The following is a 20,324-nucleotide window of genomic DNA, read 5'->3' on the forward strand; positions in this document are numbered from 1 at the left end:
TATTTTTCCAAAATATATTTGACTTAAAATTGTTTTTGTGAATGTCTTATTAGTGATTTACTCTCAAAAGAATTAAATGGTTGAGTACTTGGCATAAAATCCATCCGATAAAGACCAAAACTAGTATTATAGCATTTATGTGGTCAAAAACATATTTAAGGCTATGTTTGTTTATAGAGAGAGGACACTGAGACAAGAACACAGAGACACAAAATTGTATTTAGTAGAGAAAACATACACAGAAACAATGTGTCTAGAGACAGTAAATTAATATATTTTGTGTCCATCCTAACTTAATGACTTGTCCTATCATGTTCTCGGAAACAAACACAACCTAAGGGACATTATGACCAAAAAACAAAAAAAGGGACATTAAGAACTGCTAGCAAAATTGGACAATTTGTTATGATTAACTGGAATTTAGACCATGCTAAATTCCTTAGTGTTCACCCCCATATGATTATGTGAACTTTCTTTTTGAGAAATTCTGTGATGCTGATATAAGAAAAAAAAAGAGTAATACTATGGTGCTTAAATTTTTTTTTTTTCAGTAATGCTGAAATGAGTTGGATAGGATATTAGATTAACACGTGTTGCTTTAAAGTGACATGAAAAAATAGAAAGTCAGTGGAAGCAGCTGAGTTGTAGAATGGTAGGTATGAGATGTAGGTAGTTATAACACAATTTATGTTAATTGAGATGGTTATAATTTTTTAACTATTATAATAATTTGGCTGTTTTTGTATTGTTACATGGGCACGGATTCGGTATGCAGGAGACGTTTGTGTACCGAAACGCCATAAATTGGTTTGGCACACCGGTCAGCCATAAAGTGTCAAATAAAAATATTTGTTTTTTCGAGTCTTTTCGGCAATTCTTTATAAAATAAAGGGTCAGTTTTTAATTTTTTAAGTGAATATATTTAACTTAATTATTAAAGTTAGTTATACTAAGTATTTAATTAACTATTACTATGGCTTCTCTCTTCTTCCACGTTTTCTTCCTCCATTTTTTCTGCCGTCGGAAGCACTGCCCCTTCCATTATTTCTCCATTTGCGGACAACGACTGAAACCTTCCACCGCCTCTCCTACTCGCTCTGTCGTCGCGCTGCCAACTCCTTCCCCCCACTCAATCATGGTGGCTTTGGCAGCGTCTTATCCGGCACGTCCAATTCAGGCCGCGGTCGCTGCTGTCGGTCTTTTGGGCAGTGGGGAGAAAAAAATAGAAACAGCAGGACTCCTCCTACAGTGCATCCATAGATTTTCGGGAGCAGGTGTTCTCGAACGGCAACGTTTACCAGGGGTAGATAAGGAAGGGGAAGTGTTGGGGGAGTGGGGTTTATTATTATAGTATGAGTGAAAGGTATGAAGGGGATTGGGTGGATGAAAAGTATGAGGGTTTTGGGGTGAAGACATGGACAAGAGGGAGCAGGTATAAAGGGCAGTTTAAGATGGGATTGAGGCACGGTTGCAGGGTTTATAAATTCTACACTGGGAATGTTTATGCCGGGGAGTGGTTGAGTAGGCAGAGCCATGGCTGTGGAGTTCATACTTGTGATGATGGGAGCAAGTATGTTGGGGAGTACAAGTGGAGGATTAAGCATGGTCGTGGATACTACCATTTCAGGTAATTTTTTTGAAGGAGTTGAAGAGAACATTAACATAGCAGGAGATATTTAATTCTAATTAATTTAAACTAACATATTTCTAATCTTTTGATATAAACCCACATATATTTTTTATATAACAACAATAACCATAAAAAAAATAATATTTTTAAAATAATTCTACTGACATAAAAGCTGCAAAAAATATTAGCTAACCAATCACATCAAATTACATTTAGAATGATTTTGACCGTTGGACTAAAAAATATAAAAGATCTAATCACTTCTCAATAAAAAGGCACACCAATAAGCTAAACAAATTTTGGCGTTTTGGTGCCCAAAAGAAGACTGGCGTACCGAATTCGTGCCCTTGTTATATATGGCATTTTTTGTAAATACATAGATTGGGCTGGCCGGAGATTATTAGAAGTTAAAAACAAAAATTACTTCAATTGCAATATTGTTTTTTTTTTCTTTTGGACGGATGTTTATAGAGTATCAAGAAATAAAATTAAAATTTTGTGAATAATAATAATAATAATAATAATAATAATATTGCCAAAATTAAGTCGAACATAACACAAAAAAATTAAATAATATCCTATTTAAATTAATAAACAAATTAATAAAACACGGGTATTATTTCAACTTAAAACAAATTAATAATTAATTAAGTATTATTTAAAACATATAAAATAATAACCAAAAATTAAATAATATCCTATTTAAATTAATAAACAAAATTTTGAATGTAAATATAAAAATTTAAAATTTGATAATTTGAATTATATCTATTTAAATAAATTCAAAAAAATATAATTTTAAAATATTTTTAATTTAAACATAATTTTTTGATTTAAAATAGACTTTCAAAATTATATTTAAACTCAAAATATTACTATTTAAAATTTTCAATTTATTTAATTTAAAATAAAAATTAAACTAAAAAAATTAAATAACTAAATAAATATTCCTTTTAAGAAAAATAAAAGCTATTAATTTTTTTATTTGAGAAAAAAAAATTTAGTGAACTTTAAGATAACAATAAATAGAATAAAATATAAGTTCAACCCAAATTTTACCCGTAAATTAAAACATTTCAATTAAATTCTATTCACATTCTAAATGTTTAACTCGACACGAAAAATAAATTTATTTAAAGTAAAATATAATATTAATTAATATTTTCACATTTCATAATAAATGTTATTTATTTATTATTAGAAAATTAAATTACCAATTACCTTAATATTATTTCCAGTTTTTTTTCTTCTTATCAATATAAAAAAAATGAAGGGATAACCGTTTTTTTTTACCTGAATTTAACATTTATTTATATATATTGTTTATCATAAATTAATTTTACTAAATACATATTTATTATGTCACCAAAAAAAAAATACATATTTATTATAACAGAATTTTTTTATGCATCGTTCCTTCTAACTTTTTTTTCCTTCATCTGGCTTTTACCGACATATTATTATTATTATTCACAAAATTTTAATTTTATTTTTTGGTACTCTATAAACATCAATCCAAAAAGAAAAAAGAAACATTACAATTGAAAGAACTTTTGTTTTTAACCTCCAATAATATCCAGCCAGTCCAATCCATGTACTTACCAAAAACGGCCATATGTAGCAATACAAAAACAGCCAAGTTGTTATAATAGTTAAAAAATTATAACTATCCAAGACAAAAAAAAATAACCATCTCATTTAACATAAATTTTTTGTTATAACTACCTGACATCTCATACCTACCATTCTGCAACTCAGTTGCTTCCACTGTCTTTCTATCTTTTCATGTCATTTTAAAGCAAGACGTGCTAATCTAATACTGTTCGTTACCTGATGTTCTCGGGTGCTCGACAGATCGGATGGTGATGAGTAGGGGAGAGGGAGAGACTCTGGATTGACGTGGAGCGAGGATCGACGTGGGCTAACGACGTCGGAGGTGGAGCGGAGTACGGGGGGTGGCCACATGCAAGGACACTCCGACGATCAAGTCAGAGTCCGTACGAGAAGATGGCCGAATTAGGTAAAAATGTGACGTACCTCGGGGGGAGTGCTGACCTCTTCCCTTATATAATGTGCTAGGTGGGTCTAAAGGTAATCTGGCCCACTGTCTAGAATGTTTGTGCTATTCCTGCGCACGTGGGGGAGCATTGGTTGCTCTAATCGTCGGGTCGAGGATTTGGGTCTCGCTTCGATGAATTCGACCTGACCATCTTGTTTGGGCGAGGTCTAGGCCGTGCCGGTAGTGTGGCCGTACGTCACTTGGGTCGGGTGTCTGAGAGCCGACCCGTTGGGTTCCCTTGGGATTGGTTTGGGCCTGGGTCGAGGGTGTTGCCCCGACCTGGCGAGTGGTTGGACTGGGCTTGTAGCAGTCCCGTAACAGTACCCCTAACGCGCTAGCCTCAAGGTTTTGGGGCTCATGGCTGGGCGTGTTTGTCTTACTCGCCGAGAGGGGATGTGTTCTTCTCCTCGGGAGTCCGTTAGTGGCATTTCGTGTTTAGCACGCGTGGTTGCCTCAGCTTTGATGTTGCCTCCTTGGCTTCCGTGCAAGGCATTAAATGCCCCGTCATTTCAAAGTTCGTGAAAAGACAGGTATGCCCTTGTCTTTTGGCGCGTTCTATTTTCTTTCTTCTGCTCTCTCGCGCCACTGTTATTTCCTATTTTCTTCTTCTGCTGCTTTGATCATCCTTCTGCTTCTGGTGCCCTTTCTCTCGCTTGGATCCTTCTTTGCTACTCGTTCTTCAGATTCTGCATTTCTGGTATGTCATTTTTATGGTTCTTTTCCCCCTTTTTTAGTTGTGTTTCTTGATTTTTGCATGTTCTTTATGCATTTTCTGCGTGGATGCCTGGGTTTTGCTCTTGCTTTCTTTTTCCTTTTAGTGGGGGCGCCACTGGATTTTCTTGGGGATTTACTTTTAGGTTCTGGCTTAGTGTTGGATTGATCGAGGGAAATGATTTGAGGAACTTTTTAGTTTGCTTTTGCTTCTTTGTGGATTCCCGACCTTCCATTCTGACTGAGTGGTGCCCCCGCTGTAGGTATGGCCGAGCATCCTGTTCTCCCGAATCCGGCTCAGCAACCGCTAGCCGACTTCATTTTCCACTACGCTTGGGTGTCTTCCGACGTGAGGGACACCCCCCAGGTTACAAAGGAGGGTCTTCAAAACTTGCGCCAGGCAGGGCTCTTATGCAGGGGTGGTTCCGAGGAGGTGCTTTACTAGGCTTATGTTCCCACTGCTCGTAAGCGCGTCTGCCAGAAGAATCTGATGGCTCCCCGAGTTGCCGATTGGATGTGGGTTTATGAACCCATGTTCACGACTTTGGGGGTTTGTCTACCCTTCTCTCCCTTCGTCATGGGTTTTCTTAACCGCTGTGATGTTGCTCCATCACAATTGCATCCAAACAGCTAGGCTACCATCCGTTGTTTCGAGATGGTTTGCGAATATCTAGAGCTGCCAACTTCTGTAAACGTCTTCCTCTACCTCTTTCTTCTCACAAATCCTTCTCGTCAGAAAGAAAAAAAGGGTTATATGTCTTTTAGGGCCCAACAAGGTCGTAGGATCTTTGGCCTTTTTGAGGATTCTTATCATGACTTTAAGTCAATTTTTTTCAAGGTTAGGCCCATTGAGGGTCATCAGCCCTTCTGGTTAACTGTTGAGTGGGAGAGACGGATCCTGACCTACTGGAGTTTCGGAGTGGGATCCGATTATCTGATAAAAATTTCTTATGACTGGTTGAGTCCGGAGGATCGCAATATTGCTGACATCTCATTAGCAATTTTTGGGGAGAGAAATATTAATCCTCGTATGGTTATGGGGGATCGGGAGGCCGGTTGGTCTTATGTTGGTGAGTTCTTTACTTTTTATTTCTTGTGCCTTCACTCTTCTATTGCTCATACCTTTCCCTTTGTTGCTTTCAGTTTCTATGGCTGGCGGGAAGAAAACTCTGGCTGGCTCATCCAAGGAAGTGATGAGGATGGTGAGGACTCGTCGGCGACTCCTTCGGCGAGCCAGGACCGTGAGGTTACCGGGAAGGCAGTGGTCCGGCCGACGGGGTTGATCAAGGTCAGCCTGATAAGGCTGAGGCCCCTGTTGGGAATCCCTCGGGGAACCCAAGCGTGGAGGCGGAGGTGGTTCGTGATGATGATCTGGGGTTTGATGATGACGTGAAGGTTGTCAGCAACCCTAAAAAAAGAAAACGTGACTCCGGGAAGACGCTTTCGGTCATGGAGAAAAACTTTGATGCTGGGGGTTTTATTGAGTCCCAATTGCTCCCCGACACCGATGAGTTTTTCCGTGATGCCGATCTTTCCGGGCAGGCAAGGTGGATCTATCGCAGCCTTCTTCGAGCGGCAACTATTGCGAAGAAGGTGGAGCCTATTTTGGAAAATTATCACAACATGGAGGTGAAGCTTCAGGACTCCCAAAAGGATTTGACAGATTCAAGGTCTCGGGAGGAGTCTTTGAAGACGAAGCTATCCGAGCTAGAGGAGAAGTCCAAGGAGTATGCCGAGGAAGCAAATAGGTTGGTGGAGTGGGATATTGCTTTGATGAAGGACTTAAACACCTCTCGTGGTGAGGCTGCCGCAGCTAAGAAGAAGGTTGAGGAGCTGGAGGGAAAACTTAAGTTAGCAGAAAGCTCGACAGAGGCTGCCCGTAAGGATATGGTTGCTTTGGAGAAGAAAAACAGGAAACTTGCACAGGGGGCTCGGGAGGCCGTAAAGTTGACCGAAGAAGGGATTAAGCTTCAGGTAGCTGTGCTGGCTCCCGATCTCAATCTTTCCCAAGTTGGAGCTTTCAAGACTGTCGAGAATGGGAAGATCGTTGATATCTTGAAGTCCTGAGGTGGGGATCCCTTTTTTTTCCTGCCTTTTGCTTTGTGGTTGGTACCTTTTATTTCTGGGCCTGTTTAGGCGCCTTTGTTTGTAATGAACACTTTTCCTTTCCATGAATTTTTTTAATGTTTATTTGCTTGCTCGGGCCGTTGCATTTTGGCTTTTGTTTTGTTGCTTTCGTTTACCCGAACCTTCGTGGCTTTTTGTTTTATCCGCTTGTTCAGGCCGCTGTGGCTTTGCTTTTATTTTATCGCTTCCGTTTATCTAGGCCACCGTGGCTTTTTATTTTACCCTTTTTATGGTATTTTACAGCCCTTTGTCGCTTGTTTTAACTTAGGTCCCTTTGGTTCTCGGGGTGATCATTCCCGAGCTTCCGTTAGGTCGACCGTTCATTATTAACATCATTATGTTGCTTTGAAAATCTTGCAAAGAACAAAGTTCATTATATATATGCATACGCAAAACTTTAAAACAGAAGGGTAATGTATATATACATAAATGAAGGAGTAAAATTAAAGGGGCTAAGGTGGATGTGGCCGTGTTGTCGGGCCGTTCTGTCACTTCCCTTATGAGTAGAACCTTCTTAAGTTTTCCATGTTCCATGTTCTCGGAACCTCTTTTCCATCTAGTTTTTCCAGCTTGTACGCGCCTTTGCCGAGGACTTCTTTTACCCTGTAGGGTCCTTCCCAATTCGCAGCCAACTTGACTTCTCCTGGGGTTGGTGGTCCTATGTCATTACATCGTAAGACCAGGTCGCCTTCCCCGAGGTTTTTTTATCACTTTACTGTTGTATCTTAGGGCTATCCTTTGTTTAATTGCTGTTTCTCTCATATGTTCCATTTGCCTTATTTCTTCCACTAGGTCCTTCTCAACTGCCTCGCTTCCTCCTCCGAGGAGTAGTCTTGGGCTCGGCTCCCCTATTTCGACTGAGATGACTGCGTCGATCCCGTATGTGAGTCGGAAGAGGGTCTCGCCGGTAGATGATTGTGGGGAGGTTCTGTAGGACCATAAGACTGAGGCTAGCTCGTCTGCCAATGAGCCTTTCTTCCCTTCAAGTCATTTCTTCAGCCCTTTCAAGATGACTTTGTTGGCTGCTTCTACTTGTCCGTTGCTTTGAGGGTGCTCGACGGAGGAGAACTTTTGCTTGATTTCTAGTCCCAAAAGGAACTCTTTGAACTTTTTATCGGTGAATTGTCTTCCGTTATCCGATATGACGGACTCCGGGATCCCGAACCTAGTGATGACTTGCCTCCAAAAAATTTTTTGGCAGTTTACTACGGATATGCTGGCTAGTGACTCTGCCTCCAACCACTTGGTGTAGTAGTCTACGGCTACTATTAAATATTTTACTTGCCCTGGCCCGAGTGGGAATGGCCCCAAGAGGTCGACACCCCATTGGGCGAAAGGTCGGGGTGCCATCATCAAGCTGAGTTCCTCGGGTGGGGATTTGTGGAAATTGGCGTTTTCTTGGCATTTCCTGCACTTCCTAACAAACTCCTGAGCGTCCGACATCAAGGTGGGCCAGTAATAACCTGCTCGGATGATCTTTCTTGCCAATGACCTTCCTCCAATGTGATGACCGCAATATCCCTCATGGACTTCGCTCAAAATATAGTCTGTTTGGTCGGATCGGAGGCATTTGAGCAAAGGTTGATGGAGTCCCCGCTTGTACAACTGCCTTTGTATAGTCACGTATTTCGGAGCCTCTCTTTTGACGGCTTGCGCTTCTTTTTCATCTGGTGGTGTTTCACCTCTCTCTATGTATCGGAGGATGGGGTCCATCTAGGAGGTAGAGCCTCGCGCTTGGGTTGCGCATAGAACGATTGCTGGCTTGGTTGCTAGCCCTTGGATTAGCGACCTGTTTCCTGTTCCGGGCTTAGTGCTTGCTAACTTGGAAAGGAGGTCTGCTCGGGCGTTTCTCTCTCTGAGAACATGCTGGATTGTGACTTCATCGAAGTTTTTGCAAAGTTTTCGTACCTTCTCTAGGTATTTTCTGTAGCAGTGCATCCCAAGCCTGGTAACTGCCGTTTATCTGGTTTGGAACTATCTGGGAATCACTATTTACCTCAATCCTTGATGCTCCGACTTCTTTGGCTAGAATTAGCCCTCCTATCAACGCTTTGTATTCCGCCTGGTTGTTGGAGACTGGGAAGTCGAATTTGATTGACTGCTCGTAAGCTATTCCTGTTGGATTTTCCAGGATGATCCCGGCCCCTCCGAACGCTTGGTTGGAAGCTCCGTCTACGTGGAATTTCCACTGTGTGTTTAGTATGTCGAGTGTTTCACCTGTGACTTCAACCAGAAAGTCCACCATTGCTTGGGCCTTGATCGCCTGCCTGGGCTCGTACTGCAAGTCATACTGGGATAGCTCTACTGCCCATGCCATCATTCTTCCCGCAAGGTCGGGTTTCTGGAAGACCTGGCGTATCGCCTGGTCAGTTTTTAGGATGATCCTATGCCCTTGGAAATATTGTTTGAGCCTTTTTGACGAGGTTAGAAAGGCATATGCCAATTTTTCCAGCTTGGTGTATTTCAGCTCCGCTCCTTGGAGTACTTTACTAATGAAGTATACTGGGCGTTGAGTCCTTTCTTCTTCCCGGACGAGGACTGCCGCCACGGCTTGTGCGGTTATTGCCAGGTAAAGGTACAGGGGTTCTCCTTCTTTGGACTTGTTGGGTATGGTTGGTTCTGAGAGTGCCTTCTTGAAATGGCTAAACGCTTCTTCACATGCCGGGGTCTATTCGAAGGCGATTCCTTTCTTCATTAGATTAAAAAATGGGAGTGCTTTCTCAGTCGAGGCTCTGAAAAACCAGGATAGGGCCGCGAGTTTTCCGGTTAGTCGCTGTACGTCTTTGTGCACCCTGGGCTTGTCATTTTGAGAACGGCTTCGCATTTGTCTGCGTTAGCCTCCACCCCTCTTTGTGTTATCAGAAAGCCCAAGAATTTCCCAGCCTCCATAGCGAATGCACATTTTAGTGGGTTGAGCCTCATATTGAATTTTCTCAGCGCTTTGAAGATGGTTTGGAGGTCGCCTATAAGGCTGTTTGGTTCCGTCGTTTTCACTAGGACATCGTCGACATAGACCTCCACTGTCTTGCCGATGAGATCATAAAAAACTTTGCTCATCAGTCTTTGGTAGGTGGCCCCTACGTTTTTTAATCCAAATGGCATTACTTTGTAACAATACGTACCTCCTAGTGTTATGAATGCTATTTTTTCCTGGTCGGGTTGGTGCATCGGAATCTGATTGTACCTGGAGTATGCATCCATGAAGCTGAGGAAACGATACCCTGCCGCTGAATCTACCAAGGTGTCGATATTTGGGAGGGGTAAAGAGTCCTTCGGACATGCCTTGTTCAGGTCCGAATAGTCGACACACATTCTCCATTTGTCGCTAGCTTTTTTCACCAGCATGATGTTAGATAACCACGTTGAGTACTCGAGCTCTTTGATGAATCCGGCTTCCAGGAGCCCAGCTATTTGCTTAGCGACCTCACTAGCCCTTTCTTGGGACATCTTTCTCTGCCTCTGTGCTACTGGCTTTGCGTTTGGTTTGACGGCTAGTCGGTGAGACATGATTTCGGGGTCCAAGCCTGGCATATCTGACGGCGTCCATGCAAAGAGGTCGCCATTTGCCCTTATCACTTCCATGAGAGGGCCTTTGAGTTCATGGGGTAAATTTTTGTTTACGAAGGTAAACTGTTCTGCTGACTTCCCTATTTGAAACTTCTCCATGTCCCCCTCTGGCTCCGGCCTTGGCTTGTCTTCTATTCTAACATCTAGGTCGGCTAAAAACACGCCGGGCACTCTCTTGGACTTCTTTCTTAGGGAGAGACTGGCGTTGTCACATGCAACGCCGCTTCTAAGTCTCCCCTAATGGAGCCAACCATTCCTTTGTCTGTCACGAACTTCATTGTTAGGAACTTGGTGCATATCACGGCTGAGAATTCGTTGATGGTTTTTCTTCCTAGGATGATGTTGTAGGATGTGGAATTTCTGAGGACTACGAAGTCCGCCATTACTAATCTTCTGGCGTCACTAGCTCCTAGGCAAATTGGAAGCGAGATCATCCTGTTGGGTTTGATGTAGTTATCACCTAGCCCCATGACACCGTGTTGGTGCGTCTTAAGGTCGGACTCCCTGAGTCCCATGGTGTCAAATACGTTTCTGAACAGGATATTGGAATCGGCTCCAGTGTCGACGAGGATTCGTCTGACGAGCCCGGTCCCAATCATTGCCGTGATCACCATGGGAGGGTTCTCGGGTAGATCGTAGAACCATTGGTCATCTGGGCCAAAAGATATCATGGGAGTTCCTCCGTTTGGGGTGGTATGACCTTCTGTCGAAATGGAGAGGATACGGGTATCTTTCTTTGCTGCTGACTTGGACTTGGGGGGGGGGTATCACGCCCTACCACGACGTTGGCTACAAAAGTTGAGGGGTTGTCAGTCGCCCTTGTGGGTTCCTGTCTCGCCTTGACTGTCCTGGTTCGATCTTCTTCTGAGTGCTCCCGTTTTTGCCTTCTCGGTTCTCGGATAAGTCGGAAGAACTCGCTCAACTTTCCTTCTCGAATGCCCTGTTCTAAGGCATCTTTGAGGTCGAAACAGTCTTGGGTCTTGTGCTCGAAGCCTTTGTGATAGTCACAGTAGAGGCTTTTGTTGCCTCCCATTCTCTCCTTCAAAGGCTTGGGCCTGGACAAGATTCTCTTGTCTGCAATTTGTTGGTAAACTTCCACTATGGGCGTCGTAAGTGGCGTGTAGTTCGTGAACCTTCCTACCCGTGGTTGCTTAGGTAACTTGCTTAGTGTGCCATCCCTGGGAGCTTATTTGTACCTGTCGACCTGAGGGGCCTGCTGTGCCGATGAGCTAGAGAGATGCCGCTTATTGGCTGCTACGACCTGACTGACCTCTTCATCATTGATGTATTCCCTGGACACGCTTTGAATTTCCTGCATGGTCCATACAGGATTGGTTCTGAGGTGCTTCCTAAAGTCTTCATTTAGTAGGCCATTTGTTAGGCATAGACTAGCGACCGAGTCCGTGAGGCCGTCAATCTCCAAACATTCATCGTTGAACCTATCTAGGAATTTCCTGGTCGGCTCCCCGGGTTTCTGGGTAACCCCTAATAAGTTGATTGGGTGTTTTGCCTTGGCTATGCGTGTCGTAAATCAAGCTAGGAAGCTCTGGGATGTCTGTGAAAGCTGTGATGGACCCTTGCGGGAGGGCGTTGAACCATCGAATCACCGGGTCGGCCAACGTCGCGGCGAATTCCTGGCATCTGACCGCGTCGCCTATCCCTTCCAAGTTCATCCTTGCTTCAGAGGCTGTGATATGCTCCTGGGGGTCCTTAGTCCCATCGTACCTCATGTCCGTCGGCTTGTCGAAGTTTCTCAAGAGCCAGACCTTGAGGATCGAGGGGTGAAAAGGAGTGGCTCCCACAATAATGGGGTCATGTTGTTTCCTGGCCTTCCCCTTCTGGGATTCCCAGTGGCTTTCCGACCCGCTTTCGGTAGGTCGGGAAGTTGCTTCAGTGTGCACCTCATCGCGCCTTGTTAGGCTTCTTTCTTGGCTGTTGTGTGCTCGAGAGGGGGAGCGAGTGCGGGTGTGGGATCAGTTGACACCGTGGGGGTGGCTGACGTCTTCGCGGGATCAGCCTCTCACCGCCAGCTTCCGCTCAAGTTTTTGTACTCTATGCGTAAGTTCTTGCATGATATTGGCAATTTTGGCCCCCGTCACCTCAAAGGGATGTCTTTCGGAGGTCCTGGTGTATATTCGTTGGTTTGGTTAAACGGAGGATCTCGACTGTTTGCCAGTGCGGGCTGTCAAACCCGCCCTGCTCAGTCAGGCCCCGCCACCTTCGCGGAGCTCCTCCGAAGTGATAGGTCACTCTATGTCTGCACTGGGGTCCCCACAGATGGTGCCAATGTTCGTTACCTGATGTACTCAGGTGCTCGACGGGTCGGATGGTGATGAGTAGCGGAGAGGGAGAGACCCTGGGTTGACATGAAGTACTATAAATACATTATCGGTGTAAGTCATGACGAATCACATTTGAGGAAAAGCAAATTTGTTGAAGGTAGGTGGTTGAGAGTGAATCTGGGGAGGCTGTGAGGTTTAGGAGGAGTCTTTGAGGTTTTGAACCAGTTGGGTGGTGGAGCTATGGAAGACTTTTTTTTATTGTGTTTTCATAAAATTTGCACAAAGTTCACTTATTACATCAACTAAACTTATTTATTTACGTAAAGTTTGTTTATGGAGTCAGCAAATTTATTTACATTTTAATACGATTTAAATTGTATTAGTATATTTTTATTTTTAATTAATTTAATTTTATTTAAATAATTAGATTTTTAAATTATAAAATTTGTATTAGTTTGTAATTTAAAATTTAAATAAATATAATTTAAATTAATGATTTATAAAGTTGTATGTATTCGTATTATTGTACTCATGATTAATTATATTTATTCGATTTTTAAAAAATAACAGTGGTTAATTTTTTTATTTAAATACTTTTAATAAGAATATGTTTATTTAAAATATTAAAATTTTAAATTTTAAATAAACTTACTTGTATTAATTTTAAATTTTATTTAAAATAATACAAATATGTTTATTTAAATTAGAAAAATAAAATAATAAGAGTACATTTATTTAAAAAATTTTAATTTAAAAATAATATAAGTGTATTTATTTGTTAATTAAAAATTAAAATTTTAATATTCACTCATGCGAGCTTTGTCTTCCATAGCTCCACCATCCAACTGGTTCAAAAACTCAAAGCCTCTCCCTAAACCTCACACCTCCCTAGATTCAGTCTCAACCACCTAGCTTCCCCAAATTTGCTTTTTTTCAAATGTGATCCGTCATGACTTACTATTTATAGTACTTCATGCATAAACCGTGGTAGTCAACAGGATTTTATACTCACAATATTTCTTTGTAAACCGTGGTGATCACCAACGGTTTCTAGCACCAATTTTTCAAGCGTAATCCGTGGTAGCCTCCCACGATTTACGTTTATTATTTCATGAATGTAAATCGTGCCAACTTACAGCAGTTTACATATAAATTAAAACCATGATTACCCACCACGATTTACATATAAACCAAAAAGACATGCACGTAAAGAAATTTTAATTGTTGTATTTGGATAAAGCTTTCTCTCTTTTATTTTAATTAAGTCAATTGCCCTCTATTATTGTTCAACTTTCTTTTGTGCAAAGTATTTGTTTTCAGTAAATTTGGATGACTAGACTGAAATATAAACCATGTCCAAATTATAAAGGAAAATAAATTTCTATTCACCTAATTAAAATTTATGTTGGTCAGGTACAATTTTTTTGTCAATATTTTCACTTGGATAGCTAAATTAAAATAAGAAATTAAATTATTAAAAAAAATATAATTTCGATAAGAGTAATGCTAGGTAACTAATTACTTTTTTGAACAATACGAACAACTACCAATAAAATAAAAACACGAGTATATACCCATTTTGGTCCTCAAAGAATTTTAAATTAGACACTTTAGCCCCCAACTAAAATTAATTACTCGATTGGTCCCTAACAATTAATTTCATCAGTCACTTAGGTCCTTGACTCCATCAACTCTAATGGAAGACAAAATGGTCCCTGACAACTCTAACAGGGGACAAAATAATCCCTGACAACTCTAACAAAGGACAAAATGATCCCTGACCTCTTTATTCGAAAACGACACTATTTTTCTTCAATTCCTGTCATATCTCGCATAACCCTAATATTCATACTCTCCTTTTTCACCTTCACGGTCTTCTTTTCCGTCTTTTTCTTCCTCCTCTTTAGCTCCAAGATTAAGCCATGGTGTAATTGCCACACGTGTCACACCTACCTCAACATGTCATGGACCACACACTTCCTAAATCTTTGTGACTGCTACATCCACCTCCTCTGCCCTTCACCCACCAGAAGCATCCATTTCCACATCTTCGATAACATCACCTCCAACCCCGATAATGTCCACGATATCCTCAAGATCAAGTTCCACAACTACCCCAAGGGTACACCTTTCTCCACTCTCTGGCAAGCAATATAAATTGTTAGATATTAGGACATCATGAGAAGATTCTCCTTCGATATCATATGCAAATTCTCATTTGAAATAGACACCGAGTACTTCGTTCCTTCTTTCCAAGAGTCCAAGTTGGCAGACAGCTTTGACCTCGCATCCAAACTAACAGTACAACGAGCAATGTCGTCATTGCCACTCATATGGAAACTGAAGCAATTATTGAACATTGGTTTGAAGAAGAAGCTGAAGGAAGCGATCAGAGTGGTAGACAATGTGGTGTCATGGAGATGATAGGGCAGAGGAGGAGGGAGATGACAACGATGACGATGACTCTTAATGAATTAGACTTGCTGTCTAGATTTATAGGATCCATCGAAGATGACAAGTAGTTCAGAGACATAGTCATTAGTTTCTTGAGTATGAATTAGTTGAGAACATGTTGAGGATTTTTTTTCTTGTGAACATTAAAGTTATAGAGTGTGCATTGTGTAGTTTGAAGTTACAGTATTAGACTGTTAGTGTTATGCGAGATATGATGAAAATTGGGAGAAAACAGTGTCGTTTCCAAATAGAGGTGATCATGGGTCATTTTGTCCCCTGTTAGAGTTGTCAGGGACTATTTTGTCCTCCGTTAGAGTTGACGGAGTAAAGGACCTAAGTGACTGACAGAGTTAATTGTTAGGGACCAATCGAGTAATTAATTTTAGTTGGGGACTAAAGTGTCTGGTCTGAAATTTTTTGAGGACCAAAATGGGTATATACTCTAAAAACTCACTACATTTTCAAATTACCCACCTAAATATTAATATTAGAATAACTATCCGCACACCTAGTAAAATGAACATTCGATATATCTATTGTTCACCAACGTTGTTGGTTACTGTTCATACCCTGGGTCGAGCTGTCCGACCCGGGATGATTAGCAACGAGACGACCAACCTCCTCAGGTCAAGCTACCCGACCTCTTCTCTAAAAGCTCGGCCAAATTGCCCGAAAAGCCCAGTAAAGAGCCTAAATAGAGGAATACGACCCAAATCCAAAGGCAGCCTAAGTCTATAGAGATAAAGGGCGGTTTCCTTGAAGATAAGCTGACCTCACCCAAAGATAAGATAAGATAAGATAACTAACTTATCTTATCTAAGAAGGTCAGCCCACACTATTATAAATACACTGGAGCACCCAGGTATAACTCATAATCTGATTCTACTAAAAACATGTTTAATACCCTTGCTAACTTAAGTATCGGAGTCCCTTGCAGGTACCACCATCCTCCGGTGACGAAGGGTCAGCACCACCACCAAGTCCAACAAATCAGACACAACAACTCCAACCAGTACAGAAGATCTCGTCTGAGATTGACCTATAGTTTCACGTAACCCTCGGAACAGTTACCTATGCTTTTCCTTTCGATAATTCAAAATCATATCTTTCCTTTTTGCTCCCATAAAACTATATAATGAACGAACTAATTAATGGGAGCATTTTAGGTGTGGCATTGTACTTTATTGGAATTTCAGACTTCCACGCTTTTTCACCAACCAAATTTAATGTAAAAAATATGAAGAGTTCAGATGGAGAAAAACATGTTTGTTGTGGACATGAATCCAAAAGAGTACACGAAAGAAATGCAACCGATTCTTTTGTTGTGGAGTGTTTAAACATTGAAGATGTCGATTTTGTCTAAGGGGGTGAGCTGTCTATCTGTTGCAATGCAAAGTGATGTGGTATTTTACAACCACACTAACTAATCGGCAAGTGCACCGGGTCGAACCAAGTAATATCTTACGTGAGTAAGGGTCGATCCCACGAGGATTTATAGATTAAGCAACAATAGTGTTTGATAGGATTAGTTAGACAAACAGAAAATAGTGTTTAGATGTTCAAAAAGCATTAAAGAGTAAAGAAGAGTTTGAAGAGACAGGTGAATAAGTGAATAAATTGGGAATAAAATATGGAGAAGATAGTTAAGGCTTTAGAGTTATCTATTTTTTCGGATTAACTTTTCTTACTAACTATTTTAAACATGTAGGATTTAATTTATGGCAACTATATGTGACTAGACCCTGATTCTTTAGACCTTTCTAGTCTCTTTTAAAATTCATTAACTACCAATTCCTTGGTCAATTAATTCCAATTAGAAGGTGAAGTTCAAATTCCAGTTTATATGCCACAAAAATTCTAATTACCCAAAAATAAGAGGATTATATGTCACGTATCCTATTAAATCCAAATAATTAAAAATTTATGAGAAATTGTTTTCAAGCTGTTGTTCAAGTAAAGAGCTTTTCCAAGTTTTACAAGAACTCAAATAGAAAAGAGGGTCATACTTCTGTTCCACCCAAATTCATAAAATAAAGAGCAAAAACAATTCTTAAATTATAAATGCATACATGAATTAAAATAGAAAAAGCAATAAAATCAATCCATACAAATAGACAGAGCTCCTAACCTTAACAATGGAGGATTAGTTACTCATGGTTCAGAGAAGAAAAATAAGGGTTCTGGTAAAAATGTACTGTGTTCCCATCTAATGGCATCTAAATTCCTATTTATAACTAATCCTAATAAATTTAAAATCTAATTATCTAAAATTAAAAATAATATCTTTTCCTAAAAGATAAGATTTGAATTTAAATTCGAATTAATTAACAAGTCTTCAGCTGATGGGTGGGGACCACTTACTTTGTCCATTCTACAGCTTCTAATCTGTGTTTTCTGGGATGGAAACTGGGTCAAAATAGCCTAGAAATCGCTCCCAGCGTTTTTCTGCACGTGGCGCATGTCACAGGTGCGCGTCAATCACGCAGACGCGTCGCTGGTCTTCTTCGCAAGTCACGTGGACGCGTCGCCATGGATACCTCCAATTCACGCGCTCGCGTCAGGCACACGTGCGCGTCGCTCCTCGCAGCCATCTCCTTTTATTCTTGTGCTGCAGAAACTCCATCAAATCCATCCGAATGCTACCTAAAATAAACAATATTGCACAAAAGTCAAAATAGCATCCATAGTGACTAAAATATAATTAATTCTTGATTAAACTCAACAATTTAAGTGAAAATTCACTAGGAAAAGATAGAAAAAATGTTCACGCATCACAAAGCAGCAGCTCGGTCAAGAATATCGCCAAATTAACACAAGTACAGTAGCATGAGCGAGAATGATGCACAAACCAACCCAGTGAGAGAGGCAGAGCAAGTTACAGTATATCGGACGAAAGGATAAATCCGCTAAGGGGTTTCGGATCTCCACAACGACAGCGCCAACCCAACTAAACATTACTTGAACTATGAGGCACACTGGTACGATGAATTATGTGCATCAATTTACTTCGAGAAGTTGAGGTGAAACTGTTGAAACAACAGGATCACAAAGAGTAGTCCACAAAACAGGGTTATAATAAAGAGGGGATGGCACAACTTTATCTTAGTGTTGAGCCTTTCAAAAAAAATATCTTTTAAATTTTTATATTGTTAAGTGTTCTGACCCCTTTTGCTTCCCTATTTTAGAATTATCAAAAAACTTAATGCCCAAATACAATCAAGAGATGAGACAAATTTAATCATACAATAAGTTGGGATCACGTTACAGCTGTGATTATATTCCTTTGCTAAAAGAATATTTACTTTTTCTCTTGAACTGATTTACAGCTCAAATATAATGAAAACTTCTTTTTAAAAAATTTTGATAAAAATTACTTTTATTACCTTAGGAATTATACCAAAAGTTACATACTTTGAACATGTTTGAACATGATTATTAACGTAAGCGTGAAGAGAAGATAACTCAACTACTCAAGTGTGACTCATGCATTTGATTATCTTATTTCTTAGTCTCCTAATATAAAAGGAGAATGTGTGAAAATTATAGTAAAATTCACATCCTAATTAGTAACTGGTTACAATGAGAAACTTGTAGACATTGTAAGTTTTTTGCATCTGGAGATAAATAATACCTTTAGCAGGTAGTTATCCATTTAAAGGCATTAAAATCATACACAAAATTTAAAATTTGACAAAAAATTTTGTCACAAATCTTACGAATTACACAACAAAAATCCACCACAAACATATCTGTCATAATAATTTGTTCTGACTTTTTAATCCATTAGTTATTAGATGTTTTGTGACTTTTCTTTACACAAATATCTACATTTTATCTAATAATAATATTTAGAATTAACTGCTAAACAATCTATTTTAATAATGCCAAATAATCAAATAAAACTGGAACCATCATAAACAATTTTTACCAACCTGCTACAGCTACATAAATTGTTAGTTATGACACTGTAAACTTATAATCGGTCCAGCAATAATTTAAGATGAATGCTCCCATAAAGACGCATAAAACGTTTTTTTTGTAAAGACGTTTACGTGTTGTATTATTATTAGACATATTAATAAATCGGTTATTTTTAAATTTTTTTAACAAACCAAAATAAAATAAAGAAGCTATGGTTAGGTTTATCTTTAGGGATCTAATTGTATTTTTAAATATTTAAGAATTTAAATGTCCGCAAAATAAAAAGTCAAGAATATATTTATTTTTTTTATCAAAAATTTTAACCATGATTCGGTTCAGATTGTGTAAATTGATCAGATCGAATAATTATAATATGGACAATTGAGTTTATCATTGTTGCTATAATAAACTTTTATAAAAAAAAAATTGTTGCTATAATAAACCGATTTTATTCTAGTTTATTAAAAAATAAATTATTAACCAGTTTAATAAAGACGTCCAATAATTACATACACATAAACGTCTTTAAGAAAAAACATATTTAGTGTCTTTATCAAAGTGGTTTCATAATTTAAAATAAAAAATTGCATCAATTGTAAAACTGACTAGCTCGAACATAATGACAATAATATTAAAAAAGGGCAATTTACATAAATAAATTGTTTGCCCTTTAAATTTACACAATTGCATTCTTTCAAACATGAAGACGCAAATACATTGTTTCATATATCTATAGAAACCGCTACTGGCAGTAGCAGTTTAGGAGAAACACATAATCCGCTATAGCCAGGGATTACATGCAAATGGGAGATACAGAAACCGCTAGATGCTGTTGCGGTTCCTGTTTACGGATGCTTGACCATAAACCACTACTGCCAGTAGCGGTTTTATATGTATTGGGATACGTGCGTAAACCGCTGGAGGCAGCAGCGGTTTAGGTGGAGAGTGAATGCCTATATAAACCGTGGAAGGTAGCTGTGGATTACTCATTTGGAGTCATTTTGAGGTTGTTTAGATAAAGAAAATTCTAGAGAGAGGTTAGAGCAACTTGAGAGCAGGTCCGAGGTATCCGAGTGCCGACCTCCAGCTGGATATCAAGACAAACGAACAGAGCTTATACCGACCGAACGGTGTTGCCCATGTTACCAGTGTCATTGGTGACGAGGTCAGTTATATATATTTTAGCGTTAGCATTTGTTGATTAGAAAAATAATATTTAAGGTAGAGGAGCTAGAATTTATAATTTAATCTTTATAGTTTGAAATTAGGCTTTGCATATTAGAATGTAGAATGTAGTAGAGATGTGCATACGAATCGATTTGGATAGCAACTTTTGTTTCCTTAATTTCCAAATATGATTAATTAACTGAATTTATTTTTTTTATCAATCTTATTCTTTGTATTATTAGTTTTTTTTGGAATTTTTATTGTTTATGCTCATATGAATTCCCTTTTTTATTATTTATCTCTTTTTATTTTTTACAATTATTTTCTTTTTAATTATTTTGTTTTTACTTGACAAAATTTGGGCAATTTACTTAAATAAATAGAATGGCAGAATCCTTTACCTAAA

At 39.4% G+C, this 20,324-nt stretch overlaps 1 protein-coding gene across 1 annotated transcript; it reads left to right on the top strand.

Moving 5' to 3' along the window:
* Window positions 1-1,352: 1,352 nt before the first annotated feature.
* LOC107480059 (uncharacterized) lies at window positions 1,353-6,467 on the top strand. The gene is made up of 3 exons (XM_016100183.1): window positions 1,353-1,627; window positions 5,544-5,688; window positions 5,796-6,467. The coding sequence occupies exons 1-3, from the start codon at window positions 1,353-1,355 to the stop codon at window positions 6,465-6,467; spliced, it is 1,092 nt and encodes a 363-aa protein (XP_015955669.1).
* The last annotated feature ends 13,857 nt before the right edge of the window (window positions 6,468-20,324 follow it).

The sequence above is a fragment of the Arachis duranensis genome, chromosome 1 (genome assembly GCF_000817695.3).
Source record: "Arachis duranensis cultivar V14167 chromosome 1, aradu.V14167.gnm2.J7QH, whole genome shotgun sequence".
NCBI classification, from domain to species: domain Eukaryota; kingdom Viridiplantae; phylum Streptophyta; class Magnoliopsida; order Fabales; family Fabaceae; genus Arachis; species Arachis duranensis.

Coding starts and splice junctions, on each gene's coding strand:
- LOC107480059 (XM_016100183.1), top strand. CDS start 1,353: ATGAGTGAAAGGTATGAAGGGGATTGGGTGGATGAAAAGTATGAGGGT. Junction 1,628..5,543: donor CGTGGATACTACCATTTCAG/GTAATTTTTTTG, acceptor TGTTGCTTTCAG/TTTCTATGGCTGGCGGGAAG. Junction 5,689..5,795: donor GGCCGACGGGGTTGATCAAG/GTCAGCCTGATA, acceptor GATGACGTGAAG/GTTGTCAGCAACCCTAAAAA.